This window comes from Dysidea avara, chromosome 5, assembly GCF_963678975.1.
Source record: "Dysidea avara chromosome 5, odDysAvar1.4, whole genome shotgun sequence".
In the NCBI taxonomy this organism is placed as follows: Eukaryota; Metazoa; Porifera; class Demospongiae; order Dictyoceratida; family Dysideidae; genus Dysidea; species Dysidea avara.
In genome coordinates this window covers 6,136,318-6,155,947 of record NC_089276.1, presented here as the reverse complement: position 1 = coordinate 6,155,947, position 19,630 = coordinate 6,136,318, and the positions used below count along the sequence as shown (strand labels likewise).

General features: G+C 38.3%; 2 protein-coding genes and 2 long non-coding RNA genes across 4 annotated transcripts in view; 3 read left to right on the top strand and 1 right to left on the bottom strand.

Annotated features, from left to right (window-relative positions):
* Positions 1–19,630, top strand: part of LOC136256576 (hemicentin-1-like) — a 160,428-nt gene that overhangs the window by 51,731 nt on the left and 89,067 nt on the right. The gene's annotated exons all lie outside the window — the stretch shown is intronic.
* On the top strand, positions 3,769–4,570 carry LOC136256418 (uncharacterized). The gene is made up of 3 exons (XM_066049372.1): positions 3,769–3,936; positions 4,086–4,450; positions 4,540–4,570. The coding sequence occupies exons 1-3, from the start codon at positions 3,769–3,771 to the stop codon at positions 4,568–4,570; spliced, it is 564 nt and encodes a 187-aa protein (XP_065905444.1).
* On the top strand, positions 6,390–10,332 carry LOC136255400 (uncharacterized). The gene is made up of 3 exons (XR_010700880.1): positions 6,390–6,577; positions 8,844–8,892; positions 10,023–10,332. It is a non-coding gene; the product is annotated as an uncharacterized lncRNA (long non-coding RNA).
* Positions 11,211–13,876, bottom strand: LOC136255391 (uncharacterized). Its single transcript, XR_010700864.1, has 4 exons — positions 13,718–13,876; positions 12,800–12,848; positions 11,686–11,738; positions 11,211–11,372 (listed from the first exon to the last, which is right to left on the bottom strand). It is a non-coding gene; the product is annotated as an uncharacterized lncRNA (long non-coding RNA).

The window sequence follows — 19,630 nt, the reverse complement described above, 5'->3', positions numbered from 1 at the left end:
GCTTATAACTGTGCATTTGGCTGTAGATTTTTGTAAATATTAAGACTCTAGCATTTATTATTATATATACTGGAGCTATTTTATTTTATGTCACATGCAACACACACACACACTAACTGTGCATTTGCACTTTTTTTTGTCAGTAATCACAGTAGTCAGGTACAATTGAGTATGAGTATGACAATACATAAAATGAACTTGCATACAAACTGAGGTGTATAAAGTCTACAAAAAGAGTCAAAGCTAGCCATAAGCAGCATGCAGTTTTGCTACAGCTGTAATATTATGTCCAAACCTCACAGAACTCTGGCAGCAGTAAGGGTATGTGCTTTTTATTACATGTCTTTATGCTACCAGCACAAAAATCTGTTGTCCCATATATTATCATGATGATTATTGACCCTTAATCTCTCAGCATCTATAGATTTTCCCATACATTTTTTTGCATCTAATTGAAATGTTGTTTTTTTTGTAGCTGACTATAGGCACCAGCCTATTATGCTATGCTGCAGTGCTCAAAATTTTTGCCTATTATGCTCATAATCATGCTCAATTTTTCTGCAGTTTCCATGTTTTGTTACTTTCTAATGGATAATGATAAATTTTTGCTTATGAATAACTAAAAGTTAACGCTCGTTGTGCATTAAGAATTTGGCTACATTGTAAATTATAATAATAGTCATGTCAAATAACTATGCTTCGCTGCGGCATCAACTGTTCTGTCCACCTTTTTCAGTGCCCGAATCAGTGGCATGTATTTTTGCTTACAGTATGACATAATTATTCTGCCTATTATGCTAGCACTATGCTTGATGCTTTCTGGCACCTATTATGCTCAAAATTATGCCAGCATAATAGGCTGGTGCCTAGCTGGCTAAACCACCCATTTGTATCAGTTCAGTAGCTTCTTTGCAAAAGTATGAAATATAATTCCATTATAAGGATCTTGTGTATACAAGATGACAATAACTTGCTATTAATATTCCTATTCTTTCACGCGCCAATGAATAACCTTATCCCAAGGGGTAGGACAAGCTCACGTGCTTGCGTAATGTGCATTACGTAATATTGCTTTGCCTGTGTATTTTGCCTAGGGGAGTCTACATACCAAATTTGAAGAAAATCGCTCCAGCCATTTCAGAGATACGAGCGAACAAAATTTCGTTTTAATTTCTTCGTTTTTTTCTTTTTCTTCTTCTTCACCTTCTTCATTTCGCACACTTCGCCATAAAACACGAATGCGTACTCGGATTGGGCTGAAATTTGGCACACTTAAAGGGCTCATTAAGGCGGATCTCCGTACCAACTTTGGTAGGAATCCGATGAACATTCACGGAGTTATTACCGATTATTTGCGTAAAATAAGGTCGAAGGTCTGTCACGCCTACAGGGTAAACCCCTTGGAGGAATCAGTTGAAAATTGATATGTAGATGGAGCAACCATCGTAGGAGTGCCTTTTTGTGGTTTGAAAGGAATCGGGATAAAGACCATGGAGATATGACACAAAACCCAACCTGTGCCAAAATTACGCGATCGATTTTTATGAATAAAAAAACTATTAGTTTTCGTGTCTACCAGGCAAACCGCTTAGAGCAACGAGCTGAAAATCAGTATGTAGCTGGAATAATCATCATAGAAAGTTCTTGCAGTAGTACAGAAGAATCGGATTACAAATCACTGAGTTATGATTCGAAAGGCAACTACGTGCAGCAAATGCGAGATCGAGATACTCTAATAGAACAGTCACCCTAATAAAGTATTCAGCTGCATGTATAATTTACACAGTTATATTACATTGCAAGTTATTCTGTAGGGAATTCAGCTACAAACAAGTCACCCTGTAGTCAGATCAGCTAGAAGAAGGTACCTAATAGAGAGTTCAGCTACAAAGAAGCCATCATGTAGAGAGTTCAGCTCAAATAAATCACCCTGTAGAGAATTCAGCTACAAACAAATTGCCCTGTAGAGAGATCAGCTAGAAGAAGTTACCTTGTAGAGAGTTCAGTTACAAAGAAACAATCATGCAAAGAGTTTAGCTGCAAACAAATCACCCAGTAGAAAGTTCCGCTATGAACAGATAACACTGTAGAGAGTTCAGTTAGAAACAAGTGATCCTGTAATTAGATCAGCTAGAAGAAGTCACTTTGTAGAGAGTTCAGCTACAAAGAAACCACCATGTAAGAGAGTTCAGATGCAAACAAATCACCTGTAGAGAGTTCAGCTAGGAACAAGTCACCCTGTACAGAGATCAGCTAGAAACAAGTCACCCTGTAGAGAGTTCAGCTAGAAGAAGTTACATTGTAGAGAGTTCAGCTACAAAGAAACTACCACGTAGAGAGTTCAGCTGCAAACAAATTGCCCTGTAGAGACAAACAAATCACCCTGTAGAAAGATCAGCTAGAAGAAGTTACCTTGTAGAGAGTTCAGCTACAAACAAATCACCCTGTAGAGAGTTCAGCTAGAAACAAGTCACCCTGTAGAGAGATCAGCTAGAAGAAGTTACATTGTAGAGAGTTCAGCTACAAAGAAACTACCATGTAGAGAGTTCAGCTAGAAACAAATCACCCTGTAGAGAGTTCAGCTAGAAGAAGTTACATTGTAGAGAGTTCAGCTACAAAGAAACTACCATGTAGAGAGTTCAGCTACAAACAAATTGCCCTGTAGAGACAAACAAATCACCCTGTAGAAAGATCAGCTAGAAGAAGTTACCTTGTAGAGAGTTCAGCTACAAACAAATCACCCTGTAGAGAGTTCAGCTAGAAACAAGTCACCCTGTAGAGAGATCAGCTAGAAACAAGTCACCCGTAGAGAGTTCAGCTAGAAAAAGTTACATTGTAGAGAGTTCAGCTACAAAGAAACTACCATGTAGAGAGTTCAGCTGCAAACAAATTGCACTGTAGAGAATTCAGCTACAAACAAATCACCCTGTAGAAAGATCAGCTAGAAGAAGTTACCTTGTAGAGAGTTCAGTTACAAACAAATCACCTTGTAGAGAGTTCAGCTAGAAACAAATCACCCTGTAGAGAGTTCAGCTAGAAACAAGCCACCCGTAGAGAGTTCAGCTAGAAGAAGTTACATTGTAGAGAGTTCAGCAGTTTAGCTGCAAACAAATCGCCCTGTAGAGAATTCAGCTACAAACAAATCACCCTGTAGAAAGATCAGCTAGAAGAAATTACCTTGTAGAGAGTTCAGCTACAAACAAATCACCCTGTAGAGAGTTCAGCTACAAACAAGTCATCCGGTAGAGAGATCAGCTAGAAGGATCACCTTGCAGAGAGGTCAGCTACAAAGAAATCACCCCGCTTCATCTTTTCTTCTTCCTGTAGTAAAGAAAAAATGACAGGTTAAAAAGCCCTAAAGCCGGCCATAGGCCGGCTTTGGGGTATACAAATACAAAAAGAAGTGAAATCTAATCCAAAACAGCCAAGCTGTAAAAAAAGAGTGCGACCCTGAGAAAGGCTATGGTGATAAAAGATGTGAAATCCAAGGTGGCGGCCAAGAAATGGCTGTGATGGTAGTAGGCTAATGGTAAAAATTTTAATAACAACAATTCAGGTGAATTTGGTGCCGCTTGGTCTTGGCACAAAATTCACTTGAATTGTCGTTATTAAAATTTTTACTATTAACCTACCATCACAGCCATTTCTTGGCCGCCACCTTGGATTTCACATCTTTTTTCACCATAGCCTTTCTCAGGGCCGGACTCTTTTTTTACAGCTTGGCTGTTTTGGATTAGATATATATACACCTTAGGTCAGACTGAGGAAATGGTAGATCAACTACGTTCAATTTTGGCTCAGCTGCAATTTAAGTACGAGATTGAGCAGTATGAAGCAAAGGGAATTCTATTTTCAACATATCTGTATGTTCCTGAAGAACACCCAGAAACCAAATCCATCTTTTATGAACGAGAAGATGAGGCTCATTTAATTAAGGTTTGTTTACACATAAGCTATTACGAAACACAATTTTGTACATGGAGTTTAAACAAATTTGAACCTTATTTTCATAATTTATATGTAAGAGCTAAGTTAGCCCCTTTCCAAAATTTTAGTCACCACTTTAATCACTTACTTTTTTGCAGCGTATAGCAAGCCATACCAGAAGTGGGGGACCAAATAACATCAAATTAGAGCGATTTGCTGAAGCTCTTTCTGATCTATCATCTGGATTGACATACCCAGCTTTAGTCGGGTCACGTAAACAGTCAGTGGTTGATGCAGAGCGTCTTTTTAGACCACAGCTTTCAAAGTTTATGACGAAGAAAGGATATAATGTTGAAGCTAGGTACATAGACACTGTACTCAACTGGAGAAGAGCTGGTGATGAACGAGGCGTACCAAGCTTGTTGCGTTCTAAGTACAACTACCAGATGCTCAACATGATGTTAGATGAACTAATGCCTTGGCACAACCATACTTATAATTTTGCTTTATTGGAAGTTAATAGGTATGTATTTTGTAATATGTAGTATTTTGAATCACTAATTGGTTTAATTTCTCTGGGTATTAAATAGTGATCTTATCTATTTTTTATAGGAGCTTGTCTGGTATATTAGGATTTTCTTGAGAGACATTGGTAGCAATGATCACCAATATTGAAGGCAGGGAATGGCATACGTGAGAATACAGTAATGAAAATCGTCACCTCAAACATCCGAGGGCCAGTAGCAGTGATGATGTAGAGTGTTTCTTTAGTATGATGAGAGATGCCATTGGACAGAATTTTACAGTCAACCAAGTGAAATTTGGAATCCAGAAGGTGTTTGGGGAGTTTATGAAGCGTGTGGATCCTGATCTCCCCTTTTATTATCCCACATCTTCTCACACACGCTACCATGAAGGACCTCTTCCTGACTTTGACCAACCAGCTAAAAAGAAGCTTATAAAACGAGTCCCTAGGAGAGAACAACCCACTGCTTTTGGAGCAAGACGTGCCACAATGCCAGTGAGGGGAAGTTTGTCAGTGAGGCCAAGATTTCATAATCTACCACTGAAACTGCCTCCCCCACCCACTAGCCCTGTTGTGTTATATGAACATTCATATGCTACTATTGATCATTCAAGAAATTAATAGTGATTAAATATCGTGATTTAACATAGATAAATTATCTAGTACTTGCAGATCGGTGTACTGTGGCACTCCACAATCTTCTTTTGGTAATGTTTATTCCTGCATAGTATCCTGGACCTGATTCTGTCCAACACAAAAGGTATTGTGCCCAGGAAAACTTCACATTTATAATGGCATCAGAGGCCCTTGCTTCATGAACGCTATCTCGGGCTTCTTTTACGATATATCCAATATGATGCCACTTATCTTCAATCCAGCATTTGAAAGCAATAGCTTTGGCATCTTTTGGATTGTCTGGCTCTGGAAACAAGTTAACTGGGACTTCTTGTTCATGATCTAGCAGTTGGCTAACTTTGCCAAGAATAACTTGAGCATGATCATCATATTGAGTACCAATGCATTTGAAAGTGACAGTGGAATACACTGGAGATTCTTCTGTATCACTAGATTCACTACAGTGTGTTTCGTCAAAGTCTAGGTCTCCAAATGAGGTTTCTGATATGTGGTTAACTGTGGACTCTGACACGTCACTCCATGTGGTGGAAGATTTAATCGTTCCACAGCCACGCTCAGCTTGAATTCTTCCTCCTGGGATTAAGAAAAAGGTTTTAACAATCTTAACACAATTCCCTAGTTTGAGCTGATCACATAAAACAGTATAGCGAATGTTGTACTGTATATAGACAGGTTGCCTATTTAGGGCGTGTCCCTTGTGTAACGCGAGAAAATGCGACTTTCCGTTTTACGCATGATTACAATGTTGGTCAAGAAGTCAACAAAAAACCCATTTTTAAAAATAGTTCGACAAACGTTTTTGGCTCTTCAAATGTACAAGATTAGTTAAAATTATCCAGTCTATCATTCTAAGTAGTAGCAAAGTCTTACAAAGAATGTTTTCAGCTAGTTTTATCGCTTTCCAAAAACCCGAGATTGAGAGAAAATCATCTTCTCGTTCAGCCTTCACCTTACACGCTGGATATGTTATAGCTCAAACCTTTCTCTATAACATACTTTCTGTTCTGAAGGCTGGCTAACTCTTGCTTGCTAAAGTTAACCGAAACGTTCATTTTCTCCAATAGCTGTAATACATTTTTGACTTAGCGAACTCGGAAAGTATGTGGAAAATTTACGGTAAAACGACCACGCCTTAAAAAGGCAACCCGTCTATATGAATTGTTGTTGCTCACCTATATTATTGTTGTCTCCTCTAAGAGCATTGTACAAGGATATGTTCTGTTTAAAGAAGCGTCATTTTTTATAAATAAGTCAAAAACATCTGACGGGCTGCCCATTCCTTGGGATCCTTTGATTTGAATCAATCTCGTTATGTACAGACTTGCTCAACCACAAAGTTACGTAATACAGGAAACTGGTTAATCACGTGATCACCGCACATTGCTGTTGTGGTCAACCACGTTTTCTGCGTAACAATGACGAGTGAGTGACTTTATAAAGGAGATAAACTGGTGACTGTTATGAATATGGAAAGCACCTTGATGGAAGGTACGGTAACTCACCCCTGTGTTAAACTAAATTTGCAGTGACTTGCGTATGCACACATTCAAAGGCGTAGGAACGATTTTCAGGGTGGGGGGGCCAAAGATAGCCATGACCAGTTAACCATAAACCCATTCAGACACACAGGCTCCCATTGATACAGCTCCTCTGTACCCAGTTCATACGTACGTTTATATAAAGGTGTTGTGGGGTGTGTTATCACTAGCTAACAGCCCTACACCTATACTGCATAGCTATCTCTTCACTCCCTACACCCGCCGCTATGCTCCTCTACACCTACTGCATGTGCTTAATGCATGTATGTATCACATGAGAAATCATGGTCACATCAAGGTCTTTTCTTTATGCGAGCTTTACGTACTTCACACTACAAGGATTACAGCATTAATAGTTGTTATCGGCAAAGTGAAACATCGTTACTTTTAAGGAACTATAAGCTGGGATGTCTGTTCTAGCAGGTGTTCCCAAACTGAGTGTAGATCAGGTGAATACTACACTGCATTCATGGTTGGCCACTTTGATATTCCACATCCTTGTTTGTTTCTCTTCATAAATCAACTTCACCACAAAGTCTTAATAATGTCTGGTTTAATCGTTGGTAGTCAGCAACTCCCATACACTCGTGCACTACAGTGTGACTGCCCTCTTAGACTTAGATCTGTTACCACCCTCAATTTGAGTTCAATCTTTCCCACATCACGGACATGACACTCTTTCTACTGTTCAAACTTCTCACTGCACGGGATCCAGGAAATATTTCAACAACAGGTATCGTGTGCAAGCAGAACAGAAATAAAATTACAGGTGCTTTTGTGTTTAATATAGTGCCTCGTACAGTACAATGAATGGGGTGGACCAGGGGCAGATACAGGGGGGGTCAAAGGGGCCTCTTGACCCCCCTCCAAAAATTTTTAATATACCAAGATCGAGATACTCTAATAGAGCAGTCACTCTAATAAAGCAGTCACAGTATTTGTGTAGTGAGCTATTTAAGGATTGTTATGTACTTTATCAGCTATAAATGCATGGTTGGTGAGGTGGGCAGCTATTGTCAGCTGGCTGTGGCCTTTTTTTATTATTTTTGGTCTCACCTTATCAAACCAGAGACAATGTAGTGCCTCAGTTCATTTTTGACCCCCCTTTCTATAAGTCTGGATTCACCTCTGCGGTGGACTGGTGATGCCACACCCCAGAGTGCTTTTGCGTGATGGTTGTATGGCTTCTCGTATGGAGGTATGCATTTCTGTGTGTGTATATAACTTTGGCTGATTGGCTACTAGTACTTGGCCCAAAAAGTGGGGGGCCAAAACATGCTTTTGAAAATAGTGTGAAGGCCTGGCCCCTGGTTCCGATGCCCTTGGACACATTCATAGTGATGAGTAGTCTGGCGGCGCCCGCCCCATCGCATAGAGTAAGGGCGGGTGCCGCCAGACTAAGTGATGAGCAAGTGAATCACTATTTTGCCTCAAGCTTGTAACTTATACTGAACATAATGTATGGCATTGCTATCAGGTGGTTACCAATGCGCCTGACAATGTCATGCATATCTAAACTGTAAACTCACTGGTTATGTACACATGGGGCAAGGTCAAGGACAAGGTTGAGATTTGAACTATGATGAGCACGACTGAATCTCTGCTTTGTGCTGTTGCAGTTTCACCGTAAATTCTTACTGGTGAAACAACATAACCAAATGGTTAGGACAGTAGCTTGTATGCCCCATGATGCTGGCCGGTTCATGCTGTTGCAGTTTCTTGCACTACTTACCATGACTATAACTGGTTATTATGGAACTTTGAGACAGTTTCTCTCCGTGTTAACCTCCTGCAAGTTACTAGTCTTGTCCAAGGTGGATTTGCCCGCATATACTCAAGTGCTTAGGACACTTTCCCCAGCAGATTCAAGCCTAATAGAGCTCTATATGACATGCTTAATATAATGCTGCAGAAATGTTCATTTGATATCATTTCTCTTGTAATGCTGTGTATATACCCCCGGACACTAAACAAGACAATGGGACTGGCCATAATTGACGCAGTAAGATACATGAATTATAGTTTAGCTTTTTTCATTGTACCAGTAATAGACATGATGTCATGCGCTCATCCAGCATTTTCTATAACACAAACTGAGTACGTATGCAACAAAATTTAATATTTTATCTTCAAATGTTTAGTAAAACACTTGTTTGTATTCTTCCTATTGTGTTGTGCGTATTGTCCAATCTTATATCAATTGCTTTATTGTACAGATTATTAAAACAAGATGCCACAGAACTTGCCAGCTTGAGCAATCTTAGTGTAAGTGTATTTTGTTTGTGATCTTACAATAGACCATATGCAATCTTGGGGGCATGACTTTGTAGTATTGATGCAAGAATATTATAGAGATGGGCAATTATCCAATTATCATGATTATTTAGTTGGCAATCGTCTAATTTTCATTAAGTAGTGATAATTAAAATTGGCAATTATCACATAATAATCGATCATCTTAAATATTTTTGCCGTTTAGTTGAATATTTTAGGGTTTTTGTTACAGTACAGTGGTTAAATGTACAATAATTGTGATAATGGCTCATGACAATAATCGTACGACAGAAATGTCAATACCCTCCCATCCCTAGAATACTAGTCAAACTTCTCAGATGTTCCCTTAAGGTATTTTATAGCTACACATACAGATTATTGTACACAAGTTAGTACTAATATAATTTCCTACCCCAGGAATTAATAAACCCTGGACCAAAGACCTGCAGGGATCCAGAAATTTTATATGTTTCCTAGTGTTTATGCATTCTATTGTATTAGATGCCTCTGCAAGTCACAGTGTCTCATCTTACATAGTCATAGCACTTCTGCACCATGCATCACATGACGTCTATCGTCAGGTCTGGACTGGCTGCTCACTGGTTACAGCTGGCTTTCTGTATGACAAGTACACTAGTATTGCTTAACTGGAGAAATTTTGTGTAACAATTTTTCCAGGAAACATTTTCAGTGAAAGGGTGACTGCTGGCAAGAGCTGCTGGTTACACAAGCAGTTTGACAAAATTATAATAGCCTTGTGTGCTTCATGTGGTGCATGAGAAGTTAAACTTCTAGTATTTATTAATATTAATGGTGCGTATGGTACCTGGAGGTGTGAAAATGAGCACCCATCAGAATGGCCTATGCTAAGCAGTCCAAACCCTCTTTCAGTGTAGGCATTAAATGCTAGGGATTGTGTGAGGCACCATGATATAGAATAAGTGATCTGGCCATGCAAGATGGGATGCTGTGACTTGTAGAGGTAACAGGCATGAATGTGAAGTACCAATTGAGTTCTTCATTTCCAGGTCCACTGCTTATACCACCTCATATTATTTACACATTACATATCACAATAATAATTATTATTGTTTAATTTATTGTTAGCATTTATATTCCAGGAAGTGAGAAGTCTATGTGATAGATGATGATGGCCTATTAGTCAGTCCACTCGCTTCAGCACTGATAAGCACCCTGCCTATATTATGATGAAGAGCCTTAGATGATCTGTAGATGTCCTTATACCAAGAAGCTTAAGACGGCAATCAATCTGCAGCAATTGGTGACTTAATTATGAATTAGCCAATTACGACATGAAACTGACAATTCCTTTGTAGCATATCTAAGTGTGTAATACATAATATGTTTATGTATAATGTACTGTAATGATACAATGCAAGGAGTGAAAAAACATAATGAAGTGTCCATTTATATGTTGGTATTATTCTTCACTTGTATTGTACAGAAGTGTTTGTGGAGCCATCTAGGGACTTGCAATCGTCATTTGCAACACACACTTGAATGTTGCAATAATATTTACACAGTCAGAAGTTTTGTGCTCCAAGTATGAAGCTTACACATCTGGTTGATGTACATGTACTGATAGTACATTTGATATGCTTGTCTCACCACTATTTCATTTATTGTGTTGCAAGCCTTGATTATTGCAAGTGCATCATTTTGAAAGAATCATTGCATCACGGCAGTGAGTGTTATGAAGATGATGTTGACTATAGAGCTGAAACAAACATTCTGTATACCAGTGTGTGGCAATGACCATAATACAACAAGACATCGAGATTGGGAGAATGGGCTGGAGCGCTGTAGCCTTGTGACCTGACCCTTAAACTGTCATGTGAGATCACATGACCCTCCGAGATTGGGTCATGGTAAATGTGTACCCCAACATTTATGATAAAGCTCTGGCTGGTACATTTGGTGGTATGCCAATTTACCCAACACCAGATGCCCTATATGATCCTCCTAACTGATATGCTACAATGCAGCCCATATCCTACTAACCAGCTGTAGTTTGGTACTATGGACCTTTGGTGGGATAAAAAGTTTCCAGCACTGCAAACAATTAGTGATAATGCTGCTCCTTTACTGCCCTGCTATAGCATAGAATGATCTAGAACAGGCAGGCTGCTACATATGGTACTACCCCAAACCTGTTGATACCTTCTAATGAATACCACAATGCATAGTGATCAAGCTAACCCTACCGTTTAGATATTTACTGAATAGTGCATAGTGTTCAACACTAGTTCCCATCTATTAATGTTATTATGGCCACCTTCAAGTTAACCTTCGATTAAACTTGTAATATGCAACAGGTCTGAACAAGTGATAAAAATATACACAACTCAATCGATATGACAAACAAAACTTAGTTACAGAATAAGTTAGAATACACACTATTATAAACCAATTGCATCGTGTGTGGTGTTTTCCCATAATCTCCAGAACACCTATATATCAAGATGACAATTGCTAATAATCATAGAAATAAAAGACCACTAAACACATTACAGAAATTGTACAATCAAATCAGCAAATGAAGCCAAAATCTCACTAGCCAAATCAACACTATTGCAGAACTTCCCAGAAGCATTTTAGGTCACTCTGAAACCACGCTAATTTTCCAGTGACATTGTAAGGCAGAAAAGCGACAATCTACATCATTCTTACAATAGCACTGAATGAACTAAGCAAATGACAATGCTCGATTGATGATTTGATATCCATATGGTACAGTATATACACAGCTGACAATAGACTTACCTCAGCAGTATGCACATGACTCCAATGAATAAACATTTGTGTGCCACTAGCACCTATTATAAGAGGAACATTCATCACTTGTGACAACAGTTGCTGGTCTTAACTAAAAATCAACATAATAAATTATGAAAGTGAATTTCACGAAGAGTGGAATGAAAGTTGTTGCAAAGCGATAGGATCAACTACCATTGAGTTATCAACCATTTTATAAAGGTATGTAAAGGGTTTGTGTGTTTCCTTACTGAAAAGTTATTTTCACGACTAGTTTTGGCTTCACCATTAATTTTAGTGTTAGGGTAAAACCCTAGGTATCATTTTGATCCTTGCTACATCATGAGTAGAATGATATAAATTGCATAGCCATAGGAGGGATGAAAGCTTCAAAAGTTACAGCGCTTTGTGCAAAGCATGTGTATTTATTAAGTGTAAATCCAGTTTTCTGGATTATGCGGGTTTAAGGGTTAAGCTGTACAAACAGCAGTGTAGTAGCTAGCTAGGCATAACTTCTTTTAAAGCAAATCTGTAATGAAGAGTCCACAGAGATGGGCTCGCATTGCTTGTTAAAGGGGACAGCCAGATCTTGTGCCCGGGTAATTCAGAAAGCTAGCTACACCCCCGGTGTGTTTTGTAACATATCTCTACACAGTGACATAGCTAACAATGGCTATAGGCGAGGAAAAAAACTTGGACTATTTGCCAAATTCACCTATGTTTTACACTGCCTAAGTTATCTACTGTACGGTAGCTTTCAGACCTTCCCCTCTAGGATTGTGATGACCAACAGTTTAGACCTTGCTTAAAGGGTGGTACAAATGTGAATGTATGTTGGTGGTGGGATAGGGGGTTTAAATCAATCTCGTTACTGAGGACACTGTATTTGTTGTTATAGACTATGTGCAATCTAGAGCATAGTCTCATATATTCCTGAGAGCAAGAAATTCTATACTGGAAAAATTTTAAATGCTCATACTCTTGATGAAAGGAACATCCGAGAAGTTACTATAGTACTCTTTCAAGACATTCTGGTTACAAATTGCACACGATCAATACTACAAAACCATGCCCCCAAGATTGCATATGGTCTATTGTAAGATCACAAACAAAATACACTTACACTAAGATTGCTCAAGCTGGCAAGTTCTGTGGCATCTTGTTTTAATAATCTGTAAAATAAAGCAATTGATATAAGATTGGACAATACGCACAACACAATAGGAAGAATACAAACAAGTGTTTTACTAAACATTTGAAGATAAAATATTAAATTTTGTTGCATACGTACTCAGTTTGTGTTATAGAAAATGCTGGATGAGTGCATGACATCATGTCTATTACTGGTACAATGAAAAAAGCTAAACTATAATTCATGTATCTTACTGCGTCAATTATGGCCAGTCCCATAGTCTTGTTTAGTGTCCGGGGGTACACAGCATTACAAGAGAAATGATATCAAATGAACATTTCTGCAGCATTATATTAAGCATGTCATATAGAGCTCTATTAGGCTTGAATCTGCTGGGGAAAGTGTCCTAAGCACTTGAGTATGTGCGGGCAAATCCACCTTGGACAAGACTAGTAACTTGCAGGAGGTTAACAAGGATAGAAACTGTCTCAAAGTTCCATAATAACCAGTTATAGTCATGGTAAGTAGTGCAAGAAACTGCAACAGCATGAACCGGCCAGCATCATGGGGCATACAAGCTACTGTCCTAACCATTTGGTTATGTTGTTTCACCGGTAAGAATTTACAGTGAAACTGCAACAGCACAAAGCAGAGATTCAGTCGTGCTCATCATAGTTCAAATCTCAACCTTGTCCTCGACCTTGCCTCACGTGTACATAACCAGTGAGCTTACAGTTTAAATATGCATGACATTGTCAGGCGCATTGGTAACCACCTGATAGTAATGCCATACATTATGTTCAGTATAAGTTACAAGCTCGAGACAAAAATTAATAGTGATTCACTCGCTCATCACTATGAATGTGTGCACACACAAGTCACTGCAAATTTAGTTGTGAGTTACCGTACCTTCCATCAAGGTGCTTTCCATATTCATAACAGTCACCAGTTTATCTCCTTTATAAAGTCACTCACTCGTCATTGTTACGCAGAAAACGTGATTGACCACAACAGCAATGTGCGGTGATCACGTGATTAACCAGTTTCCTGTATTACGTAACTTTGTGGTTGAGCAAGTCTGTACATAACGAGATTGGATTTCAATATGCCGTAGCTCTATGGCAAGCACATCAAAGCCTTGTAGTACGTAAAGGAATTTATCTCCTGCTGCTACATGCTACACTGAACAGAAACACAGGGGTTGCTTTCAGTCAGCAGGCTTCCTGTGGTACTGTAACGAAACTCTTTTGGTGCAAAATACACCCCCATACTATTAGGGTCGGAAGGAGCGTTAGGATCATCGGTAGTAGACGGTCGAGAATCTTCCGCCGTTACTCTTAGTCTCGCGTGGCCAGACCCTTTCCGCGCAACCGCTTATCGATTGGAAATTATAGGGTCTGGCCACGCGAGACTACGTTACTCTCGCCATGCTTGCTCTGACCGCCATTGTTTTTCATTGGAATTTAATCAAAGTACGGGCAAAGTGCTATTAGGCGTAATGCACTTACGTAAGCACGTGAGCTTGTCCTACCCCCCTGACCTTATCCTGTCATAAAATCATTATAGAATATCCTTTTTTGCTTCAATTTTTTCTGCTTGTAGCTGAATGTTGTAGTTACCCATTGAAATACCAAAGATTGCCAATAAATGTACCCCACATGATTGGTAAAAATTATTGAAAATATTTTTTTACATTTACATCTATATATCACAATCCTAAGTGGATAATTCTATGATCATACCAATGTTCTCAACTGGTCACTGAACTATTCCTGAAAATTTCACCATGATTGCTTAATGCATATAGGAGATGTAAAGCAATATGTGGAAGTGTAAAACGATTGTGCAATACTTGGAAGATTAAGGGTTATTGAATGATTGACATGGGGGGAAACTAGAAACTACATTATAATATTTTCTTTGTGTATTTCATAGTAGTCTTGTACAAGTTTATGTATACAAGTTCATGATGAAGTAGACAATCAAGATTTACTGCATGGCAATAAAGAAACCAATCAGAAATTCAGAATGCAAACCAGTTTAGTGGCTAGTCCAGTATTCTTCTGTGCTCTAGCTATGAAGAAGTGTAGAGAATAGTGCTCACAAAAAACAGAATTTGACAGCTAGAAATAAAACAGTTATGAGCTGCTCTATACCCGATTGCTCTATTAGATATTTTACATGTACAAGGAGCCAGGAGTCTATCTCAGGGTTATTAAAATAAGTGGAGCCTGGCACAGCATATTTCATCTACAAATATTCTATGTTTTGGTGTTGGAACTATTTTACCTATGCTCAGACAAAATCAGACCACAGGCCCCAATACTGAATAACATTGGAGTCCCTTATAGATTTGTGGTCCATTTTCTCTCACAAGAAAGTCGACTTTTTTGAATTTTTTTGTTTCAATACTGACTCAAAACATAGTTTGTATAGGTATAGGTAGTATTGGAGCACTATTTTTGCTGTGTGGCAAAATGGGATTGTTTGAAAATCTGTTTTCTTTTTTTTGCTTGTTTACATGGCTCATGCAACTTAGGCTATACGGTAAATTTTCCTTCATTCAAACACCTCATATAAACCGAACATTAGAATCACCTGTGATAATGCTTACTAAGTGAAGTGGCTACCTGGTGTAGGTCCTATCAGTCTTATTTATCTATTCATCATACTTTCTGAAACTTGTTGGTGTTTGGCGATATATAGTTGTCCACAGTGATATTTGATATACTAGCGAAGGATTGCTTCATTGAACTTAGTGCTACTTTTGTTTGCTGTCCGGCTATTGCCAATCAATTATATGCTAGCTTGAATGCACAGTGTTGTTTGTTTCTCGAGGCCTTCTGAAGGTATGTCTGTTAACTTCCTAAGTTATAAATGTTTTGCTGTATGTGATTGCCTGGGGTAGAGACTGTGTCTATTTGAATTCTCCTCTCTTCCTGGTGCATGCAGGGACAATCCTCACATGCTTGTTGATCTCTTGTTCACAGTCTGATTACAAGCCTGGGTTATCACTATTCCTACCAGTTCGTGTTGTTATCTTTCTGTACCAGTCACAAATCACTGAGAAAACTCATACAGATCTCTTTGCCTTCCTTGCAAAGATGTATTATACACTCCTATCGATGTCACTAAATATGGGCACTAACAACATGCTAATAGAACATGTGCAGCTAGATACAGTATTAACAGTAATTGACAGATAGTTTCATTAGAAATGCATGAGTGAATAAGGTACATGCACTTCTATAATGGTGAGTTCTTCTATCTGGTGATTATCACCAAGAATTTGTTACCAATTTCCCAGTTTGAATTATATCCTTAAAAAGCCTCAAAGAAGGTTAGATGCATGGATGATTCAACTTAGCTATGCAGATTCTTACCACATGTTCTAAAAGAGCTTACATATTTTGCTATGGAAGATTAAGAAAACCATAATCCAGGATATTAATTTTATAAGATATCATGAATTAAAGTCTTACATAGGTCCTATACAAAAAGATAAACTACTCTTTAGAAATCATTGGGAATGTCCTTTTAAGCATCCCTAGTACTCATGTTGCACTTGCAGCAGTTTTATCACAATGTAAAGAAGGCTTCAGTAAGGAGGTAGTCCATATACTGAGGTCTTTTTCAAACTTAACTTCACTCAGTTCTACCTGTGACCTGGGAGAAGTAGATGCTTCCATTGTATAACTTGCATGTATGTAGTGTCTTACCATTATGCATAACTTTTACACTTCTACAGATTGAGGTTGAGAAGTCAAAATGTAAACCATTTTTGTGCCTTGCTTAAGTCCCTTTGTAGCTCCATAGCATCACAGACATGCACTCTTGATTATTGAATATATGTATAGTTACACACCTTGGTATCATCCGCAAAAACATCTAACTCACACTGAATAACTTCTGCAAGATCATTACAAAGAGCAGTGGTCCTTGGGGGATTCCGCTAGTTACTTTAGACCACTGAGATTGGATTCCATTTAATACTCTTTGTAAATGACTATCAAGAAAATTCTTCAACCACAGTAGTAAATTGCCTCCAATTCCATAACCTTTTATCTTCTCAATAAGCCTAAGATAGGGCAATGAATCAAAGGCCTTACTATAATCTAAATAAATCACATTAACACCATAACCTGAGTCAACTACTGTAGTTCAAGTATCAGAAGATTCTAGAAGGTTTGTAAAGAAAGATTTTTTTGGAACAAAACCATGTTGGTAATGCGAAACTATGCCATTATCCATCAAGTATTGCATCATTTTAGCTCCTCTCTGCACAGGGATAGGATGTAACGATGGTTTGGACTTCCTTCCTCTCCCTGTAACAATTGCACACCAAGGGCAACTACGGCAGTGTTTATAAACATCAGTTCCCAGCACCATGAACGACATAGTATACTCCAATATCCAGTGGTGATGTCAAACTTATTGGTCTGTAATTATTGGCTTTACTCTTGGGATTCTTTTTTGAAAATAGGCATAATGTTTACTTGTTTCCATTCCCTTAGAGATAATTCCAATGTTCAGAGATTGAGTATATAACAAAAACAGTGGCCTAGAAAGGCGGGCTCATAGCACAACGCTTCATGAACAGATGTGGATGTGAACAGTCAGGTCCAGGAGCCCTTGTGTGGATTCAAGGAAGATAACTTACACTAGACAGGTACCACTGCAAGTACTACACAAGCTATAGTATTAATAACACTCACTCATTTCTCTTAGATTGTTCCAGTTTCTTCTGTTTGATCTCAGCTAACTAAATCTCTGACTCTGTGATAAGGATCTCATTAAAGGAGCAGGTGACTTCAGATGTAAACTGAGGAACAGAAATTAAGAGAGTATCTTCTTTAGTAGCTATATACTGATTGAAAAAGGTCATTTAACACTTCAATTACTTCACTATACCTCCATCGTTTAAGGATCCATCAAGTTTTAAAGCTGACAAATGGCCAGTGGGCTTCACTTTGCTTTTATCTCTCACAAAACTATACTGTATAACCTAAATATTTTGAGGGGGAAAATTTTCGCTGATTTCGCGGTTTTGGATGTTATCAGCGAAAACTTTACCCTTGAAATATTTAGACCTACATATAGTCTAATACATTTTGGGAGTGTTTGCAGGTACACGAAAAATTTTATTTGTAGCTCAACCTCGAAATATTCGCCCCTCGAATTTACGGTAGCTACAGGGTTTTGTGATTAGAAGATTTTGTATTAGCTAACACTTTATCATGTTGCACTTTAGCAGATGTTATCATAGATTTGACTTGGCCATTCCTTTTTACAACATATGCAGCATAATCAGCATCAAATGTTCTCTCAAATGGAGAGTGGACTTCAGTATAATGTGAGTAAAGTTTTTGCTTTTCCTTAATGCGGGTTTTGCTAATTTGTCTCTCTCTCTTGAGATATGGCATGATATAGGACAAGGTGTAGAAGTACGTTTTGTACAACTGGGTAAAAAGGTAGACAAAGTAAATATTAGTAAGAGTAGGTGGAGGTTGTAGAAGGAGGAAAATAAGAGTAAACAGGGTAAACACAAGTAAACATGGGTAAACCAGGGTAAACACATGTAAACATGAGTAAACAAGGGTAAACACAGGTAAACAAGGGTAAACATGAGTAAACAAGGGTAAACACAGGTAAGATAAACACGGGTAAACACAGGTAAACAAGGGTAAACAAGGATAAACACAGATAAATATAGGTAAACATGGTAAACAAGGGTAAACACAGATAAATATAGGTAAACATGGTAAACAAGGGTAAACACAGGTAAACTAAGGTAAGCATGAGTAAACATGAGTAAACATGGGTAAACACAGGTAAATGTGAGTAAACAAAGGTAAACACAGTTAAAAAAGATAAACACAGCATAACATGGTTACCATGGGTAAACAAGGTAAACATGGGTAAACACAGGTTAACAAGGGTAAACACAGGTATATAAATACAAGTAAACATGGGTAAACACAGGTAAACAAAGGTAAGCATGAGCAAACATGCATGAGTAAGCACAGATAAGCATAAACTTTAATTTTTTTAAACTTGTGCGACTTCAGTGATCAGACGAGAACTGGTGCTCTCAGTGTGGTATGGTTGTGTATAATATTTCATCAATGTCACAGCAAATTACATGCAATGTGCACAACAAATACATACAGTGTAAGCAACTGCCGGTAAAAAAATACACTGACTCTAGGCAAGAGCATATATGTTTAGGTACAACAAACAGCTACACACATACATTAATAAAGTCAAACATTCATGAATCACCTAATTATTGTAGTGGTACTCAGGAATGGATCCAGGAGCTGGCAAGTGGAGGGGCACAAACAGGCTAACAGTTGTAGGTGGTTGGCTGGGGAGAGCCAGATTCTCTTGTTAGGTGCTGCATTTTGAAGCAGCAAATAATTACCTATTGGTAGTGTCTCACTGTTAATTTTTGTCATTTTGACTTTTGCAGATGGCTGTGGAGTTTTAAAAAGGTTCTGAATGTCTTAAACAACAGCACAATAATTATTTTTAGAGGTGCTAGTATGCACAATGGTGCTGGATGACAATTTCACAGCTAGTTTGACTTTGGTTCCAGGTGAATTTGCGATAAATGCTAGTAAAAAATGTGCATATTTTCATGAGTTTTATAGACTGATCTTGGCCCGACAAAGTTTATAGTATTTTAATCAGAAGTATGGTTAGTGGCTCCGCCACAAGGTGAAGGGGGAGGGAATTTTCCCCAAATGCCCCATCCTGGATCCATCATTGGTGCTATACAAAATTGATTTTTGAAATGTTTGCATATATCAAACTGGATGG

What these genes read in the sequence shown, in the direction of transcription:
- LOC136256418 (XM_066049372.1), top strand. Translation starts at nt 3,769, where the DNA reads ATGGTAGATCAACTACGTTCAATTTTGGCTCAGCTGCAATTTAAGTAC. An exon ending in ATGAGGCTCATTTAATTAAG is followed by an intron (nt 3,937 to 4,085) that starts GTTTGTTTACAC and finishes ACTTTTTTGCAG; the next exon opens with CGTATAGCAAGCCATACCAG. An exon ending in GCTTTATTGGAAGTTAATAG is followed by an intron (nt 4,451 to 4,539) that starts GTATGTATTTTG and finishes TATTTTTTATAG; the next exon opens with GAGCTTGTCTGGTATATTAG.